This window comes from Bufo gargarizans, chromosome 8, assembly GCF_014858855.1.
Source record: "Bufo gargarizans isolate SCDJY-AF-19 chromosome 8, ASM1485885v1, whole genome shotgun sequence".
Lineage (NCBI taxonomy): Eukaryota > Metazoa > Chordata > Amphibia > Anura > Bufonidae > Bufo > Bufo gargarizans.
In genome coordinates, this window is record NC_058087.1 from 157,950,755 (window position 1) to 157,975,873 (window position 25,119).

Below are 25,119 nucleotides of genomic sequence, written 5' to 3' on the forward strand. Positions count from 1 at the left end.
GGCAGTTCTGGAGGAGGATACGGGTACCTGTCTGGCAGTGCCTCCAGTTGTTCTTTCCTCCAGTCTGCTTTGGTGGCTGACGACCTGGGACCGTTGTGTCGGTCCAGTTTTGTTGGCGGCAGTTCTGGAGGGAGACACTGGTGGTTTTCAGGCATTGTCCCTTCCCCCCTCCCTGTTGTTTGGCCCCACCAGCTTCCCTTTTCGGTTTGGGGGGGGCTTTGAGGGGTGGGAGTGTCACGACCCTTGGTCATGGTCGTGACTCTTGTGGCCGCATGCAGTTGCCTGCGGTCTTGGTGTTGTCGTCAATCACAGGTGAGGGCTATAGTATGTTGCCTCACCTGTGGTTGCAGCTGGCAACATTGGGTATGTGGCAGCAGAGCAGCCTGAGCGGTGCTGGGCAGCTTGCTGCAATAGGCATGCGGTTGCACCTGGCAACCTCTCCTATAGGTGTGCCATTTATGGTTGTGCACGGGGTGTTATATGTGTTGTGTGCACTTCCCCTTTTAGTTGATGTCTTCCCTTCCCTGGTGTTGGAAGGGTTAACTTCCTTCCTAGTGTGTGTGTGCACTGGGTGTGTCTGACTGTGGGTGTGGCTACTTGGCCCTATAAAGCCTCAGTGGAAGGCAGTAGTCAGTGGGGGTGCTTCAGCCATGCTTGCTGGAGACATCCTCCTTGTTATTTACCATCTGCCAGTGAGGGCCACCCTGGTGGTCATAAACTTTTTGTCTGGTGTTAGTTTATGGTTTATGTGTTAATGCAGCATATGGTTACTGGGTTCCTGTGTGATGTTTGTTGTGTGCTGTGTCCTTGGTGTTGGTTGTGGATAACAGCACTTGCAAGTGGGTTCCAGGTTGTGTGTCTGTGGCAGGTAAGTGTGGTACTAGTCTCACTTACCTGTCAATGCCATATGTCTGTTTATGTTTCCCTTTTCTATGTAGGTTGGCCACTTTAAACTCCTGTTTCTCCGTGTCTAGGAGGAACAGGTAGTCTACCCAGCTCCTAGCTTAGAGACCTGGGGAGGGTTAGTAGGGACCCGAGGTTCCAGAGCATGAGTCCTCCTACCTTCAAGGTCGGCTCATGCCGCTAGGAGTTAGGGTCAGATTAGGGAAGCTTTAGGAGGTGACCTGCTCTTTAATTCTGTCTTCCTGGCCTTGCAGCGACTCCATCTGCTGATACCGCACGGCTGAGGGTTTTCCCCATCCGCAGCCGTGACAGTATGACCACCATGGCTCCTCACGTGGCGTATCCCTTGAAAGAGGGTGAAGCATGCATCGCCATAGGCTGATGGGGTGCATGCGCGTTCTCCGGAGGGAGAGCGTTATGGGGTTCACCGTTAACGGCGCGGTTGGTGGCTTATTCCCCGCCACCTTGCTAACCGTGTCCGTGTTGGTGACCCCTCATCCCTCTCAGGGTTCCTTGCTCTGGTCGTCTGCTGGCAGTTTTCCATGGTATACCTGCTTGGTGCAGGTCTGGGAATGTCTGCTGGCAGCGACCTAGAGTAGGAACGTTTTTCTGAGTTGGACGCTGTGTCCAGTGTCCCTCCTCCAGGCTGCTTTGGTGGCTGGCTGCCTGGGACCTAGGTGATGGTCCAGGTATGTTGGCGGCAGTTCTGGAGGAGGATACGGGTACCTGTCTGGCAGTGCCTCCAGCTGTTCTTTCCTCCAGTCTGCTTTGGTGGCTGACGACCTGGGACCGTTGTGTCGGTCCAGGTTTGTTGGCGGCAGTTCTGGAGGGAGACACTGGTGGTTATCAGGCATTGTCCCTTCCCCACTCCCTGTTGTTTGGCCCCACCAGCTTCCCTTTTCGGTTGGGGGGGCTTTGAGGGGTGGGAGTGTCACGACCCTTGGTCATAGGTCGTGACTCTTGTGGCCGCATGCAGTTGCCTGCGGTCTTGGTGTTGTCGTCAATCACAGGTGAGGGCTATAGTATGTTGCCTCACCTGTGGTTGCAGCTGGCAACATTGGGTATGTGGCAGCAGAGCAGCCTGAGCGGTGCTGGGCAGCTTGCTGCAATAGGCATGCGGTTGCACCTGGCAACCTCTCCTATAGGTGTGCCTTTTATGGTTGTGCACGGGGTGTTATATGTGTTGTGTGCATATCCCCTTTTAGTTGATGTCTTCCCTTCCCTGGTGTTGGAAGGGTTAACTTCCTTCCTAGTGTGTGTGTGTGTGCACTGGGTGTGTCTGACTGTGGGTGTGGCTACTTGGCCCTATAAAACCTCAGGGGAAGGCAGTAGTCAGTGGGGGTGCTTCAGCCATGCTTGCTGGAGACATCCTCCTGGTTATTTACCATCTGCCAGTGAGGGCCACCCTGGTGGTCATAAACTTTATGTCTGGTGTTAGTTTATGGTTTATGTGTTAATGCAGCATATGGTTACTGGGTTCCCGTGTGATGTCTGTTGTGTGCTGTGTCCTTGGTGTTGGTTGTGGATAACAGCACTTGCACGTGGGTTCCAGGTTGTGTGTCTGTGGCAGGTAAGTGTGGTACTAGTCTCACTTACCTGTCAATGCCATATGTCTGTTTATGTTTCCCATTTCTATGTAGGTTGGTCACTTTAGACTCCTGTTTCTCCGTGTCTAGTCCTCCTACCTTCAAGGTCGGCTCATGCCGCTAAGAGTTAGGGTCAGATTAGGGAAGCTTTAGGAGGTGACCTACTCCCTAATTCTGCCTTCCTGGCCTTGCAGCGACTCCACCTGCTGATACCGCACGGCTGAGGGTTTTCCCCATCCGCAGCCGTGACAATAGGCTCTTGATCTCTAAGGAGGCTAATAGTTATCTAAACAATTTTGATTTTTTATATATATTTTTTTCTAAATAATAAAACTAAAAACTGTACAAGTTTGGTATCACTGTAATGGTATTGAACTGCAGATATAGGACGTCATGTCATTTTTAGTGCACAGTGAATGCCATGATGTCAAAACCCACAAAACCTTGACAGATTTTATTTATTTTTTTCAGTTTTACCCCACAAAGAAGTTTTTCCTGTTTTCCAATACAAAACATGATAAATTAAATGGTGGCATTAAAAATGCATATTGTCCCACAAAAAAATAAGCTCTCATATGGCTATGTAAATGGCAAAAATAAAAAGTTATAGCTACTGGAAAGTTGGGAGGAAAAAAAAAATGCAAAAATTAAAATAGTTCCTGTCTTTAAGGGATTAAGGCTTTGTTGAAACACTGTAGATTTGGTGCATTTTTTAGATGCAGTTTTGGATCAAGTTACAAACAAATGTGCAAAAAATCCTTTTGGAATCTAACCCTTACTTTCCTAACTAGACATTCCTAAAACAGTGTATAACCTGATAAACGACTGCATTTGGCTAATGACAATGTACTAGTAAATTGCACATAATGCAATTGTCCCTAAGAGTATGGCCAAACGTTCAGTTTTCTATGCAGTGTTTGAAATCAGAAGTGGATCATCAAAATTTGCATAAACACCTGAACATACCATGACCTTTTAGTCCAGGTAAATTTTTAACACATCTGAATTTGTGATTTGGCACAACTCAATTGGAATTGGATATCCAAAAACATTTTTTCTATTGGCAGCTTCTGCCCAGAAGTGTTAGGACCTTTTAAAATTGATGATTTCCCCATCCAGTTGTTATCCGTCTATATAACAGATAGCACCCTGACTGAACACTGTCTTCTTTGGTGGCAGAATGGTCTTTGGGCCTCTTCAGGTGCCAGGGCCTGGCTATGACTGCTAACTTTAACTGCCCCCTCCCGATTTAGTCTTGCAACATTTGCCATGGAGGTCTTTAAAAGGCTAGCCACTCTTAGAAATGGAACTAGTAAATCCCCATGGCATTATTGCAATGTGTATGGTCTACAAAGCCTCCCAGGAATCAATCCCAACCAGGACCATTATTGCTTGTTTTCTGTGAACTCTTGACTTATTTCTTATCTAATTGTCTCCTCTTCTATAGATGCTGGTTAGGATGCTGCCTGATTCCTTTCTGCATGGACAGCTGTAAGGATGTCGATCATTATTGCCCCAAATGCAATCATCACCTATCAAAATATAAAAGGCTCTGAATGAGATTCCTCAGCTGTCTAGAAAAAAGAAGCATAAACCCAGTTTGCCTCCTAATGGCCTCAAACCTGTCTATTCACTGCTGAGGACATTTGCTAAAACCACTATTTCTCACTTGGGAAAAGGAACTAGACCGGGAATTCACCGCTAAAAATTGGTCAAAATCATTGCATTTTATAGCAAATACATTTAAATGCTCTATACTTTATGAGCCTGCAATGAAAACTGTAGGCAACAAAACTCACGATCACTAATGGTTAAAATCCCCCCTTTATGTAAGATTGTGAGCATGGTCAATACATCATGCTCTCATGAATAAATGCTAGCTTACATGAAACATTAATATCCTAAATTTGGGGAAGCCTGGAGGACTTGCATCCATTCATCACATACGACTATCCCTCCCTGCTGATTTGCAAATCCACTTTAGCAACTTAGTCTGAGAGTATTTCCTTCTTTCAATTTATTTTCTTTTACATATTGCACCTTATTTTCTGCAGATTTTATGTTTTACTTATTATTGAGGTTTTCGATTCTTTCACATCACTTGGTTAAATAAAATGTACTTATACTTTATTCAAAGAATATAATGGCACTTATATAAGATGCAATTAGTTTTTTCTTTCATTGCTCATTACCATAATTGTTCTAATGCCTTGAAGTTGACATTGAAATAAATATTATCAGTCTGTATGTTATTCTACAAAATGTAATTAAAATTAGCTAAAAATAATATTTACTCTTTTTCACCAACTCTCAATCAGAGCACAATAAACCAATCACACTATTGATGGATCTGCAGTATGTCTGGTGGCTTATTTATAACACTATTCCTATGTCCTTTTGTGTATAAATACACTACTCACAAAAATTGTTATAATGGAAAGATCGGCATTCACAATTATATGGGTCACGCAAGGATGTTTATAATTAAAGGAAGGAGTAAGACCCCAATTATACTCCGAAACGCTTTTGGTCAACTTTTAAAAATCGGTTCCTAGTGCCTTTTGAGGAAAAAGCTACAAGAACACTACCAGTAGTGAATATTATCGACAAAGAATCAATTCGACATAGGAATTAATTGCTTAAAATTGCCAAGATAAGGCAGCTGTAAAGAAGTGAGATACGGAAGTATTCTCGCGATAACTCGGCAACAAGGAAGTGAGACTTGGAGACAACCTCGCCACAAACACGCCACTGGACTTTGGGAAATTAGCGTGATACACGATAGTACCATGTGGCAGATTGAACGCCTTGAATAACGGGCCGAGATCTAAGGCTGAAAAATCGTGAGTACCTCAAATAAGTATCGATATTGAACTCTCGCTTCATAACACAAGTTTACATAAACACTCAATTCGAACATAGATTGAGACATTAGTGTCTGCTCAAAACAAGTTGACATATTGAACTTCCTCTCCATCTAAGTTCTTATTGAACCATCGCTTTATTAAGTCCTGACAGCGAATATATACAATTGTTTGGAAACCATCCAGCTATTTTGTATCTGGGCATTTAAAGTGAAATAGCAATTGTTATACACAGTTAATGTTTGATCAATTGACCCATTGAAACAACATTGGATAAAGGATTATATACACGTTTTGATATTAATCAGTGTTTTTCTCATGTGAGTCTCATTGATTTGGGAAACTGTTTCAGCCAACATCTATCTGGGACAATTTATCTTTCCCGAACCAATCATCCTCAGCAATTTTAGTATTGGCCAATACTTATATTTTACTATGTTCTTGTAATTTTTAGCAGTGTGAATAAATTGTAATTTAATTATAAACATCTTTGCGTGACCCATATAATTGTGAGTGCCGATCTTTCCATTATAACAATTTTTATTTGGTAAACGGGGGCTTACAATTGATTGTGCACCCTGACAGAATTCCCTACACTGAGTAGAGCCACCCATATCTCAATCGATTTGACTACTCACAAAAAGTTAGGGATATTTGGCTTTTGGGTGAAAATTATGGAAAATTTAAAAAGTTCACGCCACAGTGATATTATATCATGTATTAACTCCTTAAGGACACAGCCATATTTCACCTTAAGGACTAGGCCATTTTTTGTAAATCTGACCAGTTTTACTTTATGTGGTGATAACTTTAAAACGCTTTGACTTATCCAAGTCATTCTGAGATTGTTTTTTTCATCACATATTGTACTTCATGACATTGGTAAAATGGAGTAAAAAATTATAATTTTTATAAAAAAAAGAAAAAAATTTCCAAGTTTCAGTTTCTCTACTTCTATAATACATAGTAATACTTACAAAAATAGTTATTAAATGTAGTACAAATCAAAGTTAGGGCGAGCACTTAACACTAGGACCACAATATCAGTATGAATAAAATTTAATTAAATCACAAGTATAACATGTGTATCTTATACAATAAAACTAAAAACTGTAATAGACATATAAAATCTATATAATTAAAATAAATAATGATAGATTCCACTGAATAGAGTTGTTGCATATAAACAATCCCTTATGTTCAAAAAACGCTGGAATACAAATCTATCTGGATCATAGGATTTTCTAGTATTGTTGCGCTATAATGTCCCACGCATGCACTCAAGTTGTTAGTGAGATATCAAACTCTTACGCTCTAGTCCAGTGTTAGTGTAGTCTGGCAATTAGCATATGAGCCTGACTGCTCTTGTTCGTGTAGCAGCACGTACCTCAATGTCCTTAGGTACAAGTTTTACAAAATCGGATTATCGCACTTGTTCAAGTAACATGTCCGTCACATAAAATTCACAGCCTGAGTCTTCCTACCTTCCCATTAGTGTATCCCGTAGACGCCTCTATGGACGTAAGAAGTGGGTAAGCAGCGTGGAACACTTCCGGCTTCTCGCTTGTAGCTCCTCTAGTTTGTTAGTCCCGAGTCTCGCGGGATTTCGGGTGTGATCTGTGTCCGGACAGTGGAGAGTGATAAATATCAGATTCTGCACTCTGCGTCCTGGATATCCGAATTTTCTTCCGTTATAGTTTTCTTAGCATGGCCATGCATAAGATGCGGAGGTGCTTCTTTCACAGGTGTGCGCCAGACACGTTTCGGGAACTCTTTCCCTTCGTCAGTGGTACCACTGCGCGCAAGATACAGGCGCAATGGGTCCATTAGGTCTCAATGATAAGATCGATATGGGGGTCTTTTTGTTAGTGCCTTTGCTCACACTATATTGTTTGCATGATTGATTTGTATTATTTTTAATGTAATGTATATTTCACATAGTGACACGTCTCTCTCTCTGTTTCGCATCGGTGAGCGCCAGGTGAGCGCTGGACCTGAGCGGTGCAGAGAGAAGCACGTTACAGCAGGGTTTTAAAAGCAGGTGAAATTCATCACTTGATTATAGGCCAGACGAAGCACTGAGGTGCGAAACGTCCGTCGCCTTATCCTGCTGATGCACACATATATGTAGTCTGCTCCCTACCTTATACCGAAATGGAATAAAGAAACCACTTCTACAAGTATCGTTGAGTGCCGCCCTTGTCTCCCTTTTTTACAAGTATATTGCAATAGTAACAATCTAGTTACATGTTGGGCTGAGCAGCACTGTCAGCAGTAAATGCTATATAAATCTCCGCCAAGTACTCTGGTGACATATCTCCTCCAAAAAAGGGATTTATACTGTCATTGCAGTGCCACTCCATCTACTCTACAGCTCCCATTGAAAGTAACATGACCGTTTTATAGATCAGGTCATTACGGACACGGTGATATCAAACATGTGTAGGGAATATTATAATTTTTTATTTTTAATCAGTGATAAATGTGTTTTTTTTATTTTTTATGAAATGTGAGGATTGGAGATGAGAAATAGCTTTCTGTACATAATTCATTGTGATTGGTCCACAGTCAGGAACGGACCAATCACAATGAGTTATGTACAGAACGCTATCTCTCACCTTCGATCCTCTCATTTCAGTCAGAGAAGTGATCGGAGGCAGAGTGAAAGTTAGACCTGTGAAAAAAAAAAACACACACACTCCAAAAGTGCCCCTCATTTGTCCCCTGTACCTGTGTGCTGTCACTAATCTGTTTGTGGCAAATCATTAGGGTTAGTTAGGGAGTTATTAGGGTTAGAGCTCTTGTTTTAGGGTAAGTTAGACGTTTATAAAAAAGAAATATATATATATATCATAATAATAATAAAAAATCAAATAAAAAATATTGGGGACGTCCATACTTGTATAAATCCATCACGACCGGCGTGCCTATCACATACGTGACACAAAGGGAGGGAAAAGGGAAGGCTCTGTCCAAGGGAGAGGGAAAGGTGGTGACCCCTATGTCACCTTGAGGCTGGCACCTGACTGCCCTGACGTCCCTAGACGGGTTCCTCACCCGTACGCCGATCGCGTGCCTAAAACCCTGGATTTCCCTAAAACCCTGGCTTTCCCTAAGATGAGCCCTAGATAGTGAATAGGGCGGTGGGAACACTAGTCCGCACCACTAACTCTAAAGGAAAACACCAAGGGGAGGACAGACAATACAGACAACATATAATCCCAGGTGGGCGACAACAGAAGACAACAAAAAGCCCAACAGGGATCCGGAGGGTAACACTGTGGAACAACAACCAGGATTCACAGCTCCAGTGGGTCAGTATAGAAGTCCAGGCAGGAAGCTCTATATCTGGCAACCAGAGAAGTGAGAGAGGAGAATATAAGGAGATTGGGAGTGACAGACAAGAAACAGCTGAGGAGGAGAAGCTACGGATCCCTGAGTGAGACAAAAAGGATTGCAAGGCAAACACAGAAAACTATCATTAAGAAGCAGCATGATCTTTAGACATAGAGCGTGCAGCCACCTGCTGCGACTTCCTGACCCCGGGTATAACGGAGTCAGACGTGGCTCTTGACATCCTCGTGACAAAATCACAGAAAAAATGCACCAAACGGATATGCCACTGACTATACTGGCTAGTCATAAATGCAGATATTAAAAGCTGAAACTTTTGCCAATATATTCCTGTCAGGAAAATATCGGAGCCCAACATGCACCACGTCACGGTCACTCAGCATGGCAAGGGGTCCTACCACTAAGCTACCTATGGTGTGAACAAGGTCTGAAGGTGATGTAATCCAGCTCGCAGCCAAGCTTCCACACAACTGCATAGCAGGACAACTAATGCAATGTGAACAAAGCCAGACTGTAAGCCACACCCATATCAGACCATGTGATGGAGGTTACCAGGTGCAAAAGAGAGTGTTTGAATGCCAGGTGAAGGCACATACACTACATATAAAACAAGACACAAACACAGAAATATAGTGGCAAATCTGTGGGAGCTGCTCAACCCCTAACACTGTAGCGTGTTTTTCATTGGGGGAGCAGCCCCACCGCATGTGGACCGCAGCAAACGACTATCCCCAGCAAAGAAATGCATACGGTGGAAGATGTCGGCGCGGTACACATGCACCACAAGGGCATCCTACACAAAACGGAGCATTGTGCGGATGAAGCCAAACGGATATGCCACTGACTATACTTGCTAGTCATAAATGCAGATATTAAAAGCTGAGACTTTTGCCAATATATTCCTGTCAGGAAAATATCGGAGCCCATCATGCACCACGTCACGGTCACTCAGCATGGCAAAGGGTCCTACCACTAAGCTACCTATGGTGTGAACAAGGTCTGAAGGTGATGTAATCCAGCTCACAGCCAAGCTTCCACACAACTGCATAGCAGGACAACTAATGCAATGTGAACAAAGCAAGACTGTAAGCAGGGCCGGACTGGGACAAAAAATAGGCCCGGGCATTTTTGACTGAGCAGCCCAATCACATGACCCACAACAGGCCCCACCCCCTTGCAGTCTAGGGGCAGAGCCAAAACCAGAAGCACATTTGAGAGGCAGGGCCAGCCACCAGTAAGATAGGAAGGCTTCAGCCAACACACAAGGTTCTTTGGGGGTCTTAGTACGATCCGGCCACCTAATCCGGCAGAAAATGCAAGGAATCGACTGGACACAAAGCACAGCATGCAGCGGTTTATGTCCCGCTGATTCTCTGCATTTTTCCCAGATTGTGGCCTGATTTCTGCCGTACCCCATTATAGTTAATGGGACTGGCGGGCATTCCGTCAGCATCCAGCAGTGCCGGATCCAGTGAATTCTCAGCTGGAACAGCCTGCCAGGATCACTATCGCAGATGTGAAAGTAGCCTCATACAGCACCCCATACCTCTTATATCCAGTGACGTCTGCTCTGATGTAGATGTTCTCTTTCTTCATCTTCTCCATTCAGACCAGACCACCGTGATCATTTCTTTCAGCCATCTCACGTCTCTGCAGAGTTTGACAGACATCTTAGTTTCCTATTTTTCCATCATCCTCCAATTAACATCCCATCATGCACCCCCAATAATGAGAAGCTGTGCTCCCCAAAACTATACTGCAAAAAGAACTGTGCTAAACTGATGCTGTGCCAGGGTGCCCCCAAAGTAATGGTGCTCCCAAAGTCAGTAATGTGTCCCACAAGTAATAATGCTCCCATAGTCCCCCAGTTGTAATAAAGCCCACCATAATGCCCCGATAGTAATAATTATCTTTATAATGTGTGACAGTAGAACCCCCCCCCCCCTTATAATGTGCACCAGTACAAAAAATGCTCAGTCGTATGGCAGTAAAAGAAGAAACACCTCCTCTTAGTGCCCCCAGTAGAGCCAATGTCCCCAGAGTGCCCTCATGTGTTCTAATGACCTGCACTGTGTGCCACTACAAAAAACACTTAGTGCCCAGTTGAGCTTAGGTGCCCATAGTGACCTTATAATTTGTGCCTGTATAAAATACTCCTATATAGTCCCCCCAGAAGATGCCCCCATAGTGCTCCTTCCCCGTCTCCATAGTGCCCTCCATAATGTGGCACTATAAAATGCCCCACATAGATACCCCCATAATGCTCCTTTCCTCCCTTCCCCATAGTGGCATCAAAATGGGTGCCAGTATTAAATGCCCCTATATAATGCCCTCATAGTGCTCTTGTCCCCCACTTCTCCATAGTGCCCACCTATAATGCGTGCCAGTATATAGGGCCCCAGTAGATGCCCCCATAGTGCAGTCATACACGCACTCTCCACATACATGGACGCAGTCATACACGCACTCTTCACATACATGGACGCAGTCATACACACACTCTCCACATTCATGGACGCAGTCATACACACACTCTCCACATACATGGACGCAGTCATACACACACTCTCCACATACATGGACGCAGTCATACACGCACTCTCCACATACATGGACGCAGTCATACACACACTCTCCACATACATGGACACAGTCATACACGCACTCTCCACATACATGGACGCACTCATACACGCACTCTCCACATACATGGACGCAGTCATACACACACTCTCCACATACATGGACACAGTCTTACACGTACTCTCCACATACATGGACGCACTCATACACGCACTCTCCACATACATGGACGCAGTCATACACGCACTCTCCACATACATGGATGCAGTCATACACGCACTCTCCACATACATGGACGCACTCATACACGCACTCTCCACATACATGGACGCAGTCATACACGCACTCTCCACATACATGGACGCAGTCATACACACACTCGCCACATACATGGACGCAGTCATACACACACTCTCCACATACATGGACTCAGTCATACACGCACTCTCCACATACATGGACGCAGTCATACACGCACTCTCAACATACATGGACGCACTCATACACGCACTCTCCACATACATGGACGCAGTCTCCACATACAAGGACGCAGTCATACACATACTCTCCACATACATGGACGCACTCTCTACATTCATGGACGCACTCTCCACATACATGGACGCACTCATACACGCACTCTCCACATACATGGACGCAGTCATACATGCACTCTCCACATACATGGATGCACTCTCCACATACATGGACACACTCATACACGCACTCTCCACATACATAGATGCACTCATACACACACTCTCCACATACATGGACGCACTAATACACACACTCTCCACATACATGGATGCACTCATACACACACTCTCCACATACATGGACGCACACATGCACACACTCTCCACATACATGGACTCACACATATACCATACACATATATAGACACCCAGCTTTCCTGCTGTGCCTCTCCCCCATACTCTAATGCCTCTGCACTTGTGCCATGCAGGATAGCAGGGAAGCTGGATGACATCTAATGATATAATTCACCCAGCTTTCCTACTGTACTGCAGGTCACATGTGCACAGTCTGGGAAAGCTGAATATAACCCCAGTTCCCCTGCCACTCAAATCACTGGTGCAGTTAACTGGTAACAATCCAACTGATGTTCAGCATGCTGCTGGGCAGGAAAGGTTCAGGCTGCAGGAATCGCTTCGCGGGTAGAAAAGAGGCGGGGCTATGATAGCTCCGCCCACATCGGGCCGTCCTGTTGCTGGCTGCTGCCTGCCACATTAATATAAAAAAAAAAAAAAACGACTGATTGTGTTTGGCCCGGCCCACCAGGCGGCCCGGCACACCGGGCAAATGCCCGGTCTGCCCTATGGCCAGTCCGGCCCTGACTGTAAGCCACACCCATATCAGACCATGTGATGGAGGTTACCAGGTGCAAAAGAGAGTGTTTGAATGCCAGGTAAAGGCACATGCACTACATATAAAACAAGACACCAACACAGAAATATAGTGGCAAATCTGGGGGAGCTGCTCAACCCCTAACACTGTAGCGTGTTTTTCATTGGGGGAGCAGCCCCACCGCATGTGGACCGCAGCAAACGACTATCCCCAGCAAAAAAATGCATACGGTGGAGGATGTCGGCGCGGTCCACATGCACCACAAGGGCATCCTACACAAAACGGAGCATTGTGCGGATAAAGCCAAACGGATATGCCACTGACTATACTGGCTAGTCATAAATGCAGATATTAAAAGCTGAGACTTTTGCCGATATATTCCTGTCAGGAAAATATCGGAGCCCATCATGCACCACGTCACGGTCACTCAGCATGGCAAGGGGTCCTACCACTACGCTAACTATGGTGTGAACAAGGTCTAAAGGTGATGTAATCCAGCTCACAGCCAAGCTACCACACAACTGCATAGCAGGACAACTAATGCAATGTGAACAAAGCCAGACTGTAAGCCACACCCATATCAGACCATGTGATGGAGGTTACCAGGTGCAAAAGAGAGTGTTTGAATGCCAGGTAAAGGCACATACACTACATATAAAACAAGACAAAAACACAGAAATATAGTGGCAAATCTGGGGGAGCTGCTCAACCCCTAACACTGTAGCGTGTTTTTCATTGGGGGAGCAGCCCCACCGCATGTGGACCGCAGCAAACGACTATCCCCAGCAAAAAAATGCATATGGTGGAGGATGTCGGCGGGGTCCACATGCACCACAAGGGCATCCTACAAAAAACGGAGCATTGTGGCCGGCTGTGTAAAACTGGTACATGGTAAGTAGTATTAGTTGCACACGCCTACAACACCCACAGGGTTATTTCACAAATGGGTGAAGACTAGGGATGAGCGAACTCGAACTGTATAGTTCGGGTTCGTACCGAATTTTGGGGTGTCCGTGACACGGACCCGAACCCCGACATTTTCGTAAAAGTCCGGGTTCGGGTTCGGTGTTCGTCACTTTCTTGGCGCTTTTGTGACGCTTTCTTGGCGCTTTTTGAAAGGCTGCAAAGCAGCCAATCAACAAGCGTCATACTACTTGCCCCAAGAGGCCGTCACAGCCATGCCTACTATTGGCATGGCTGTGATTGGCCAGAGCACCATGTGACCCAGCCTCTATTTAAGCTGGAGTCACATAGCGCCGCCCGTCACTCTGCTCTGATTAGCGTAGGGAGAGGTTGCGGCTGCGACAGTAGGGCGAGATTAGGCAGATTAACTCCTCCAAAGGACTTGATTAATCGATCGATCTGGAGCTGTGCATCATTGAGCTGCTGAAATTCAATTGCTCACTGTTTTTAGGCTGCCCAGACCGTTTGTCAGTCACTTTTTTCTGGGGTGATCGGCAGCCATTTTGTGTCTTGTGGTGCGCCAGCACAACCTGCGACCAAGTGCATTTAACCCTCAATGGTGTGGTTGTTTTTTGGCTAAAGCCTACATCAGGGTGAAGCTGTCACACCAAGTGCATTTAACCAGCAATAGTCTGTTTATTTTTTGGCCATATACTACATCAGGGGCAAGCTGCGCCTGTCACCAAGTGCATTTAACCCTCAATGGTGTGGTTGTTTTTTGGCTAAAGCCTACATCAGGGTGAAGCTGTCACACCAAGTGCATTTAACCAGCAATAGTCTGTTAATTTTTTGGCCATATACTACATCAGGGGCAAGCTGCGCCCGTCACCAAGTGCATTTAACCTTCAGTAGTGTGGTTGGTCAAGCTGTCACACCAAGTGCATTTAACCAGCAATAGTCTGTTAATTTTTTGGCCATATACTACATCAGGGGCAAGCTGCGCCCGTCACCAAGTGCATTTAACCCTCAGTAGTGTGGTTGGTCAAGCTGTCACACCAAGTGCATTTAACCAGCAATAGTCTGTTAATTTTTTGGCCATATACTACATCAGGGGCAAGCTGCGCCCGTCACCAAGTGCATTTAACCCTCAGTAGTGTGGTTGGTCAAGCTGTGACACCAAGTGCATTTAACCAGCAATAGTCTGTTCATTTTTTGGCCATATACTACATCAGGGGCAAGCTGCGCCTGTCACCAAGTGCATTTTACCCTCAATGGTGTGGTTGTTTTTTGGCTAAAGCCTACATCAGGGTGAAGCTGTCACACCAAGTGCATTTAACCAGCAATAGTCTGTTCATTTTTTGGCCATATACTACATCAGGGGCAAGCTGCGCCCGTCACCAAGTGCATTTAACCCTCAGTAGTGTGGTTGGTCAAGCTGTCACACCAAGTGCATTTAACCAGCAATAGTGTGGTTATTTTTTGGCCATATCCCAGTCTAATTCTGTCAGGAAATCCATACCGGTCACCCAGCGCCTAAATACTAGGCCTCAAATTTATATCCCGCTAAATCTGTCGTTACCGCTGTACTGTTGTGGCTGGGCAAGTTATTTAGTGTCCGTCAAAGCAAATTTTTTGTTCTGGGTTGAAATACAATTCCAAATTTAGCAATTTCATAATTTAGTGGTTTCTGCTATATCAGAGCTATTTGAAATCTATCCCTAAAAGGGTATATAATATTCAAGGTGCACATAGGGTCATTCAGAATAACTTCACACACACGCTACTGTGCATTTACAAGTCAAATTCTGTCACTAAATCCATACCGGTCACCCAGCGCCTAAATACTAGGCCTCAAATTTATATCCCGCTAAATCTGTCGTTACCGCTGTACTGTTGTGGCTGGGCAAGTTATTTAGTGTTTGTCAAAGCACATTTTTTGTTCAGGGTTGAAATACAATTCCCAATTTAGCAATTTCATAATTTAGTGGTTTCTGCTATATCAGAGCTATTTGAAATCTATCCCTAAAAGGGTATATAATATTCAAGGTGCACATAGGGTCATTCAGAATAACTTCACACACACGCTACTGTGCATTTACAAGTCAAATTCTGTCACTAAATCCATACCGGTCACCCAGCGCCTAAATACTAGGCCTCAAATTTATATCCCGCTAAATCTGTCGTTACCGCTGTACTGTTGTGGCTGGGCAAGTTATTTAGTGTCCGTCAAAGCACATTTTTTGTTCAGGGTTGAAATACAATTCCCAATTTAGCAATTTCATAATTTAGTGGTTTCTGCTATATCAGAGCTATTTGAAATCTATCCCTAAAAGGGTATATAATATTCAAGGTGCACATAGGGTCATTCAGAATAACTTCACACACACGCTACTGTGTATTTCCAAGTCTAATTCTGTCACTAAATCCATACCGGTCACCCAGCGCCTAAATACTAGGCCTCAGATTTATATCCCGCTAAATCTGTCGTTACCGCTGTACTGTTGTGGCTGGGCAAGTTATTTAGTGTCTGTCAAAGCACATTTTTTGTTCAGGGTTGAAATACAATTCCCAATTTAGCAATTTCATAATTTAGTGGTTTCTGCTATATCAGAGCTATTTGAAATCTATCCGTAAAAGGGTATATAATATTCAAGGCGCACAAAGGGTCATTCAGAATAACTTCACACACACGCTACTGTGCATTTCCAAGTCTAATTCTGTCACTAAATCCATACCGGTCACCCAGCGCCTAAATACTAGGCCTCAAATTTATATCCCGCTAAATCTGTCGTTACCGCTGTACTGTTGTGGCTGGGCAAGTTATTTAGTGTCCGTCAAAGCACATTTTTTGTTCAGGGTTGAAATACAATTCCCAATTTAGCAATTTCATAATTTAGTGGTTTCTGCTATATCAGAGCTATTTGAAATCTATCCCTAAAAGGGTATATAATATTCAAGGTGCACATAGGGTCATTCAGAATAACTTCACACACACGCTACTGTGCATTTCCAAGTCTAATTCTGTCACTAAATCCATACCGGTCACCCAGCGCCTAAATACTAGGCCTCAAATTTATATCCCGCTAAATCTGTCGTTACCGCTGTCCTGTTGTGGATGGGCAAGTTATTTAGTGTCCGCCAAAGCACAGTTTTTGTTCTCAGTTGAAATACAATTCCAAATTTAGCAATTTCATAATTTAGTGGTTTCTGCTATATCAGAGCTATTTGAAATCTATCCCTAAAAGGGTATATAATATTCAAGGTGCACATAGGGTCATTCAGAATAACTTCACACACACGCTACTGTGCAATTCCAAGTCTAATTCTGTTAGTAAATCCATACCGGTCACCCAGCGCCTAAATACTAGGCCTCAAATTGATATCCCGCTAAATCTGTCGTTACCGCTGTACTGTTGTGGCTGGGAAAGTTATTTAGTGTCCGTCAAAGCACATTTTTTGTTCTGGGTTGAAATACAATTCCCAATTTAGCAATTTCATAATTTAGTGGTTTCTGCTATATCAGAGCTATTTGAAATCTATCCCTAAAAGGATATATAATATTCAAGGTGCACATAGGGTCATTCAGAATAACTTCACACACACGCTACTGTGCATTTCCAAGTCTAATTCTGTCAGTAAATCCATACCGGTCACCCAGCGCCTAAATACTAGGCTTCAAATTTATATTCAGCTGAATTTGAATACAATACATTGGGCCAAATAATATTTTTGTTGTTGTGGTGAACCATAACAATGAGGAAAACATCTAGTAAGGGACGCGACGTGGACATGGTCGTGGTGGTGTTAGTGGACCCTCTGGTGCTGGGAGAGGACGTGGCCGTTCTGCCACATCCACACGTCCTAGTGTACTAACTACCTCAGGTCCCAGTAGCCGCCAGAATTTACAGCGATATATGGTGGGGCCCAATGCCGTTCTAAGGATGGTAAGGCCTGAGCAGGTACAGGCATTAGTCAATTGGGTGGCCGACAGTGGATCCAGCACGTTCACATTATCTCCCACCCAGTCTTCTGCAGAAAGCGCACAGATGGCGCCTGAAAACCAACCCCATCAGTCTGTCACATCACCCCCATGCATATCAGGGAAACTGTCTGAGCCTCAAGTTATGCAGCAGTCTCTTATGCTGTTTGAAGACTCCGCTGGCAGGGTTTCCCAAGGGCATCCACCTAGCCCTTCCCCAGCGGTGGAAGACATAGACTGCACTGACGCACAACCACTTATGTTTCCTGATGATGAGGACATGGGAATACCACCTCAGCATGTCTCTGATGATGACGAAACACAGGTGCCAAATGCTGCGTCTTTCTGCAGTGTGCAGACTGAACAGGAGGTCAGGGATCAAGACTGGGTGGAAGACGATGCAGGGGACGATGAGGTCCTAGACCCCACATGGAATGAAGGTCGTGCCACTGACTTTCACAGTTCGGAGGAAGAGGCAGTGGTGAGACCGAGCCAACAGCGTAGCAAAAGAGGGAGCAGTGGGCAAAAGCAGAACACCCGCCGCCAAGAGACTCCGCCTGCTACTGACCGCCGCCATCTTGGACCGAGCACCCCAAAGGCAGCTTCAAGGAGTTCCCTGGCATGGCACTTCTTCAAACAATGTGCTGACGACAAGACCCGAGTGGTTTGCACGCTGTGCCATCAGAGCCTGAAGCGAGGCATTAACGTTCTGAACCTGAGCACAACCTGCATGACCAGGCACCTGCATGCAAAGCATGAACTGCAGTGGAGTAAACACCTTAAAACCAAGGAAGTCACTCAGGCTCCCCCTGCTACCTCTTCTGCTGCTGCCGCCTCGGCCTCTTCTGCTGCTGCCGCCTCGGCCTCTTCCTCCGCCTCTGGAGGAACGTTGGCACCTGCCGCCCAGCAAACAGGGGATGTACCACCAACACCACCACCACCTCCGTCACCAAGCGTCTCAACCATGTCACACGGCAGCGTTCAGCTCTCCATCTCACAAACATTTGAGAGAAAGCGTAAATTCCCACCTAGCCACCCTCGATCCCTGGCCCTGAATGCCAGCATTTCTAAACTACTGGCCTATGAAATGCTGTCATTCAGGCTGGTGGACACAGACAGCTTCAAACAGCTCATGTCGCTTGCTGTCCCACAGTATGTTGTTCCCAGCCGCCACTACTTCTCCAAGAGAGCCGTGCCTTCCCTGCACAACCAAGTATCCGATAAAATCAAGTGTGCACTGCGCAACGCCATCTGTAGCAAGGTCCACCTAACCACAGATACGTGGACCAGTAAGCACGGCCAGGGACGCTATATCTCCCTAACTGCACACTGGGTAAATATAGTGGCAGCTGGGCCCCAGGCGGATAGCTGTTTAGCGCATGTCCTTCCGCCGCCAAGGATCGCAGGGCAACATTCTTTGCCTCCTGTTGCCACCTCCTCCTTCTCGGCTTCCTCCTCCTCTTCTTCCACGTGCTCATCCAGTCAGCCACACACCTTCACCACCAACTTCAGCACAGCCCGGGGTAAACGTCAACAGGCCATTCTGAAACTCATATGTTTGGGGGACAGGCCCCACACTGCACAGGAGTTGTGGTGGGGTATAGAACAACAGACCGACGAGTGGTTGCTGCCGGTGAGCCTCAAGCCCGGCCTGGTGGTGTGTGATAATGGGCGAAATCTCGTTGCAGCTCTGGGACTAGCCAATTTGACGCACATCCCTTGCTTGGCGCATGTGCTGAATTTGGTGGTGCAGAAGTTCATTCACAACTACCCCGACATGTCAGAGCTGCTGCATAAATTGCGGGCCGTCTGTTCGTGCTACCGGCGTTCACATCCTTCTGCTGCTCGCCTGTCTGCGCTACAGCGTAACTTCGGCCTTCCCGCTCACCGCCTCATATGCGACGTGCCCACCAGGTGGAACTCCACCTTGCACATGCTGGACAGACTGTGCGAGCAGCAGCAGGCCATAGTGGAGTTTCAGCTGCAGCACGCACGGGTCAGTCGCACTACAGAACAGCACCACTTCACCACCAATGACTGGGCCTCCATGCGAGACCTGTGTGCCCTGTTGCGCTGTTTCGAGTACTCCACCAACATGGCCAGTGGCGATGACGCCGTTATCAGCGTTACAATACCACTTCTATGTCTCCTTGAGAAAACACTTAGGGCGATGATGGAAGAGGAGGTGGCCCAGGAGGAGGAGGAAGAGGGGTCATTTTTAGCACTTTCAGGCCAGTCTCTTCGAAGTGACTCAGAGGGAGGTTTTTGGCAACAGCAGAGGCCAGGTACAAATGTGGCCAGCCAGGGCCCACTACTGGAGGACGAGGAGGACGAGGATGAGGAGGAGGTGGAGGAGGATGAGGATGAAGCATGGTCACAGTGGGATGGCACCCAACGCAGCTCGGGTCCATCACTGGTGCGTGGCTGGGGGGAAAGGCAGGACGATGACGATACGCCTCCCACAGAGGACAGCTTGTCCTTACCCCTGGGCAGCCTGGCACACATGAGCGACTACATGCTGCAGTGCCTGCGCAACGACAGCAGAGTTGCCCACATTTTAACCTGTGCGGACTACTGGGTTGCCACCCTGCTGGATCCACTCTACAAAGACAATGTGCCCACCTTACTTCCTGCACTGGAGCGTGATAGGAAGATGCGCGAGTACAAGCGCACGTTGGTAGACGCGCTACTGAGAGCATTCCCAAATGTCACAGGGGAACAAGTGGAAGCCCAAGGCCAAGGCAGAGGAGGAGCAAGAGGTCGCCAAGGCAGCTGTGTCACGGCCAGCTCCTCTGAGGGCAGGGTTAGCATGGCAGAGATGTGGAAAACTTTTGTCAACACGCCACAGCTAACTGCACCACCACCTGATACGCAACGTGTTAGCAGGAGGCAACATTTCACTAACATGGTGGAACAGTACGTGTGCACACCCCTCCACGTACTGACTGATGGTTCGGCCCCATTCAACTTCTGGGTCTCTAAATTGTCCACGTGGCCAGAGCTAGCCTTTTATGCCTTGGAGGTTCTGGCCTGCCCGGCGGCCAGCGTTTTGTCTGAACGTGTATTCAGCACGGCAGGGGGCGTCATTACAGACAAACGCAGCCGCCTGTCTACAGCCAATGTGGACAAGCTGACGTTCATAAAAATGAACCAGGCATGGATCCCACAGGACCTGTCCGTCCCTTGTCCAGATTAGACATTAACTACCTCCCCTTAACCATATATTATTGGACTCCAGGGCACTTCCTCATTCAATCCTATTTTTATTTTCATTTTACCATTATATTGCGAGGCTACCCAAAGTTGAATGAACCTCTCCTCTGTCTGGGTGCCGGGGCCTAAATATATGCCAATGGACTGTTCCAATGTTGGGTGACGTGAAGCCTGATTCTCTGCTATGACATGCAGACTAATTCTCTGCTGACATGAAGCCAGATCCTCTGTTACGGGACCTCTCTCCTCTGCCTGGGTGCTGGGCCTAAATATCTGACAATGGACTGTTGCAGTGGTGGCTGACGTGAAGCCTGATTTTCTGCTATGATATGCAGACTGATTCTCTGCTGACATGAAGCCAGATCCTCTGTTACGGGACCTCTCTCCTCTGCCTGGGTGCTGGGCCTAAATTTATGAAAATGGATTCTTACAGTGGTGGGTGACGTGAAGCCTGATTCTCTGCTATGACATGAAGACTGATTCTCTGCTGACATGAAGCCAGATTGTCTGTTACGGGACCTCTCTCCTCTGCCTGGGTGCTGGGCCTAAATTTATGAAAATGGACTCTTACAGTGCTGGGTGACGTGAAGCCTGATTTTCTGCTATGACATGCAGACTGATTCTCTGCTGACATGAAGCCAGATCCTCTGTTACGGGACCTCTCTCCTCTGCCTGGGTGCTGGGCCTAAATATCTGACAATGGACTGTTGCAGTGGTGGCTGACGTGAAGCCTGATTTTCTGCTATGACATGCAGACTGATTCTCTGCTGACATGAAGCCAGATCCTCTGTTACGGGACCTCTCTCCTCTGCCTGTGTGCTGGGCCTAAATATATGCCAATGGACTGTTGCAGTGGTGGCTGACGTGAAGCCTCATTCTCTGCTATGACATGCAGACTAATTCTCTGCTGACATGAAGCCAGATTGTCTGTTACGGGTCCTCTCTCCTCTGCCTGGGTGCTGGGCCTAAATTTATGAAAATGGACTCTTACAGTGGTGGGTGACGTGAAGCCTGATTCTCTGCTATGATATGAAGACTGATTCTCTGCTGACATGAAGCCAGATTGTCTGTTATGGGACCTCTCTCCTCTGCCTGGGTGCTGGACCTAAATTTATGAAAATTGACTCTTACAGTGGTAGGTGACGTGAAGCCTGATTCTCTGCTATGATATGAAGACTGATTCTCTGCTGACATGAAGCCAGATTGTCTGTTACGGGACCTCTCTCCTCTGCCTGGGTGCTGGGCCTAAATTTATGAAAATGGACTCTTACAGTGGTAGGTGACGTGAAGCCTGATTCTCTGCTATGATATGAAGACTGATTCTCTGCTGACATGAAGCCAGATTGTCTGTTACGGGACCTCTCTCCTTTGCCTGGGTGCTGGGCCTAAATTTATGAAAATGGACTGTTACAGTGGTGGGTGACGTGAAGCCTGATTCTCTGCTATGATATGAAGACTGATTTTCTGCTGACATGAAGCCAGATTGTCTGTTACGGGACCTCTCTCCTCTGCCTGGGTGCTGGGCCTAAATTTATGACAATGGACTGTTGCAGTGGTGGCTGACGTGAAGCCTGATTTTCTGCTATGACATGCAGACTGATTCTCTGCTGACATGAAGCCAGATCCTCTGTTACGGGACCTCTCTCCTCTGCCTGTGTGCTGGGCCTAAATATATGCCAATGGACTGTTGCAGTGGTGGCTGACGTGAAGCCTCATTCTCTGCTATGACATGCAGACTAATTCTCTGCTGACATGAAGCCAGATTGTCTGTTACGGGACCTCTCTCCTCTGCCTGGGTGCTGGGCCTAAATTTATGAAAATGGACTCTTACAGTGGTGGGTGACGTGAAGCCTGATTCTCTGCTATGATATGAACACTGATTCTCTGCTGACATGAAGCCAGATTGTCTGTTACGGGACCTCTCTCCTCTGCCTGTGTGCTGGGCCTAAATTTATGAAAATGGACTCTTACAGTGGTGGGTGACGTGAAGCCTGATTCTCTGCTATGACATGAAGACTGATTCTCTGCTATGACATGAAGACTGATTCTCTGCTGACATGAAGCCAGATTGTCTGTTACGGGACCTCTCTCCTCTGCCTGTGTGCTGGGCCTAAATTTATGAAAATGGACTCTTACAGTGGTGGGTGACGTGAAGCCTGATTCTCTGCTATGACATGAAGACTGATTCTCTGCTATGACATGAAGACTGATTCTCTGCTGACATGAAGCCAGATTGTCTGTTACGGGACCTCTCTCCTCTGCCTGGGTGCTGAGCCTAAATTTATGACAATGGACTGTTGCAGTGGTGGCTGACGTGAAGCCTGATTCTCTGCTATGACATGCAGACTAATTCTCTGCTGAAATGAAGCCAGATTGTCTGTTACGGGACCTCTCTCCTCTGCCTGGGTGCTGGGCCTAAATTTATGAAAATGGACTCTTACAGTGGTGGGTGACGTGAAGCCTGATTCTCTGCTATGATATGAAGACTAATTCTCTGCTGACATGAAGCCAGATTGTCTATTACGGGACCTCTCTCCTCTGCCTGGGTGCTGGGCCTAAATTTATGAAAATGGACTCTTACAGTGGTGGGTGACGTGAAGCCTGATTCTCTGCTATGACATGAAGACTGATTCTCTGCTATGACATGAAGACTGATTCTCTGCTATGACATGAAGACTGATTCTCTGCTGACATGAAGCCAGATTGTCTGTTACGGGACCTCTCTCCTCTGCCTGGGTGCTGGGCCTAAATTTATGACAATGGACTGTTGCAGTGGTGGCTGACGTGAAGCCTGATTCTCTGCTATGACATGCAGACTAATTCTCTGCTGACATGAAGCCAGATTGTCTGTTACGGGACCTCTCTCCTCTGCCTGGGTGCTGGGCCTAAATTTATGACAATGGACTGTTGCAGTGGTGGCTGACGTGAAGCCTGATTCTCTGCTATGACATGCAGACTAATTCTCTGCTGACATGAAGCCAGATTGTCTGTTACGGGACCTCTCTCCTCTGCCTGGGTGCTGGGCCTAAATTTATGACAATGGACTGTTGCAGTGGTGGCTGAGTTGAAGCCTGTTTCTCTGCTATGACATGCATACTGATTCTCTGCTGACATGAAGACAGATTCTCTGTTACGGGACCTCTCTCCTCTGCCTGGGTGCCGGGGCCTAAATATCTGAGAATGGACTGTTCCAGTGGAGGGTGACGTGAAGCCAGATTCTCTGCTATGGGACCTCTGTCCAATTGATTTTGGTTAATTTTTATTTATTTAATTTTTATTTTAATTAATTTTCCTATCCAAATTTGTTTGCCGGGGATTTACCTACATGTTGCTGCCTTTTGCAGCCCTCTAGCCCTTTCCTGGGCTGTTTTACAGCCTTTTTGGTGCCGAAAAGTTCGGGTCCCCATTGACTTCAATGGGGTTCGGGTTCGGGACGAAGTTCGGATCGGGTTCGGATCCCGAACCCGAACAATTTCGGGAAGTTCGGCCGAACTTCTCGAACCCGAACATCCAGGTGTCCGCTCAACTCTATTTATAAGTATAGGTGTAAAAGAGTGCTGGCATGTGTATAAGTGTGCGTGTAAGAGTGCTGGTATGTGTATAAGTATACGTGTAGTGTCGGCGTGTTTATAAGTGTACGTGTAAAAGAGTGCTGGTATGTGTATAAGTATACGTGTAGTGTCGGCATGTGTATAAATATACGAGCAAAAATGTGCTGGTATGTGTATGAGTATACGTGTAAAAGAGTGTCGGCATGTGTAAAAGTGTACGTGTAGTGTCGGCGTGTGTAGAAGTGTGCGTGTAAAAGAGCGCTGGTATGCGTATAAGTATACGTGTAAATGAGTCCTGGCATGTGTATAAGTATACGTGTGAAAGAGTGCTGGCATGTGTATAAGTGTGCGTGTAAAAGAGTGTCGGCATGTGTATAAGTATACGTGTAAAAGAGTGCTGGTATGTATATAAGTATACGTGTAAAAGAGTGCTGGTATGTGTATAAGTATACGTGTAAAAGAGTGCTGGTATGTATATAAGTATACGTGTAAAAGAGTGCTGGTATGTGTATAAGTATAAGTGTGAAAGAGTGTCGGCATGTGTATAAGTATACGTGTGAAAGAGTGTTGGCATGTGTAGAAGTGTACGTGTAGTGTTGGCGTGTGTAGAAGTGTGCGTGTAAAAGAGTGCTGGTATGTGTATAAGTATACATGTAAAAGAGCGCCGACATGTGCATAAATAAGCGTGTAAAAGAGTTCTGTTGCTGTATCCATGCACAGAGCTTGGTTCTGTTACCTTATCTAAGTACTGAGCTTGAAGGGGGTGCCTACATTCAGATTTTTGAGGCCAAACTACAAGGATGCTGTTAAAACAA

General features: G+C 46.2%; 1 protein-coding gene across 1 annotated transcript in view; it reads left to right on the forward strand.

Annotated features, from left to right (window-relative positions):
• The window catches only part of LOC122945459 (lipopolysaccharide-induced tumor necrosis factor-alpha factor homolog), a 66,961-nt gene extending 62,539 nt beyond the window's left edge, over positions 1-4,422 (forward strand). Inside the window, exon 6 of the mRNA XM_044304526.1 lies at positions 3,937-4,422. Within this exon, the coding sequence (XP_044160461.1) occupies positions 3,937-4,045 (109 nt within the window). The 3' untranslated portion in view covers positions 4,046-4,422. The remainder of the gene's footprint in view (positions 1-3,936) is intronic.
• The last annotated feature ends 20,697 nt before the right edge of the window (positions 4,423-25,119 follow it).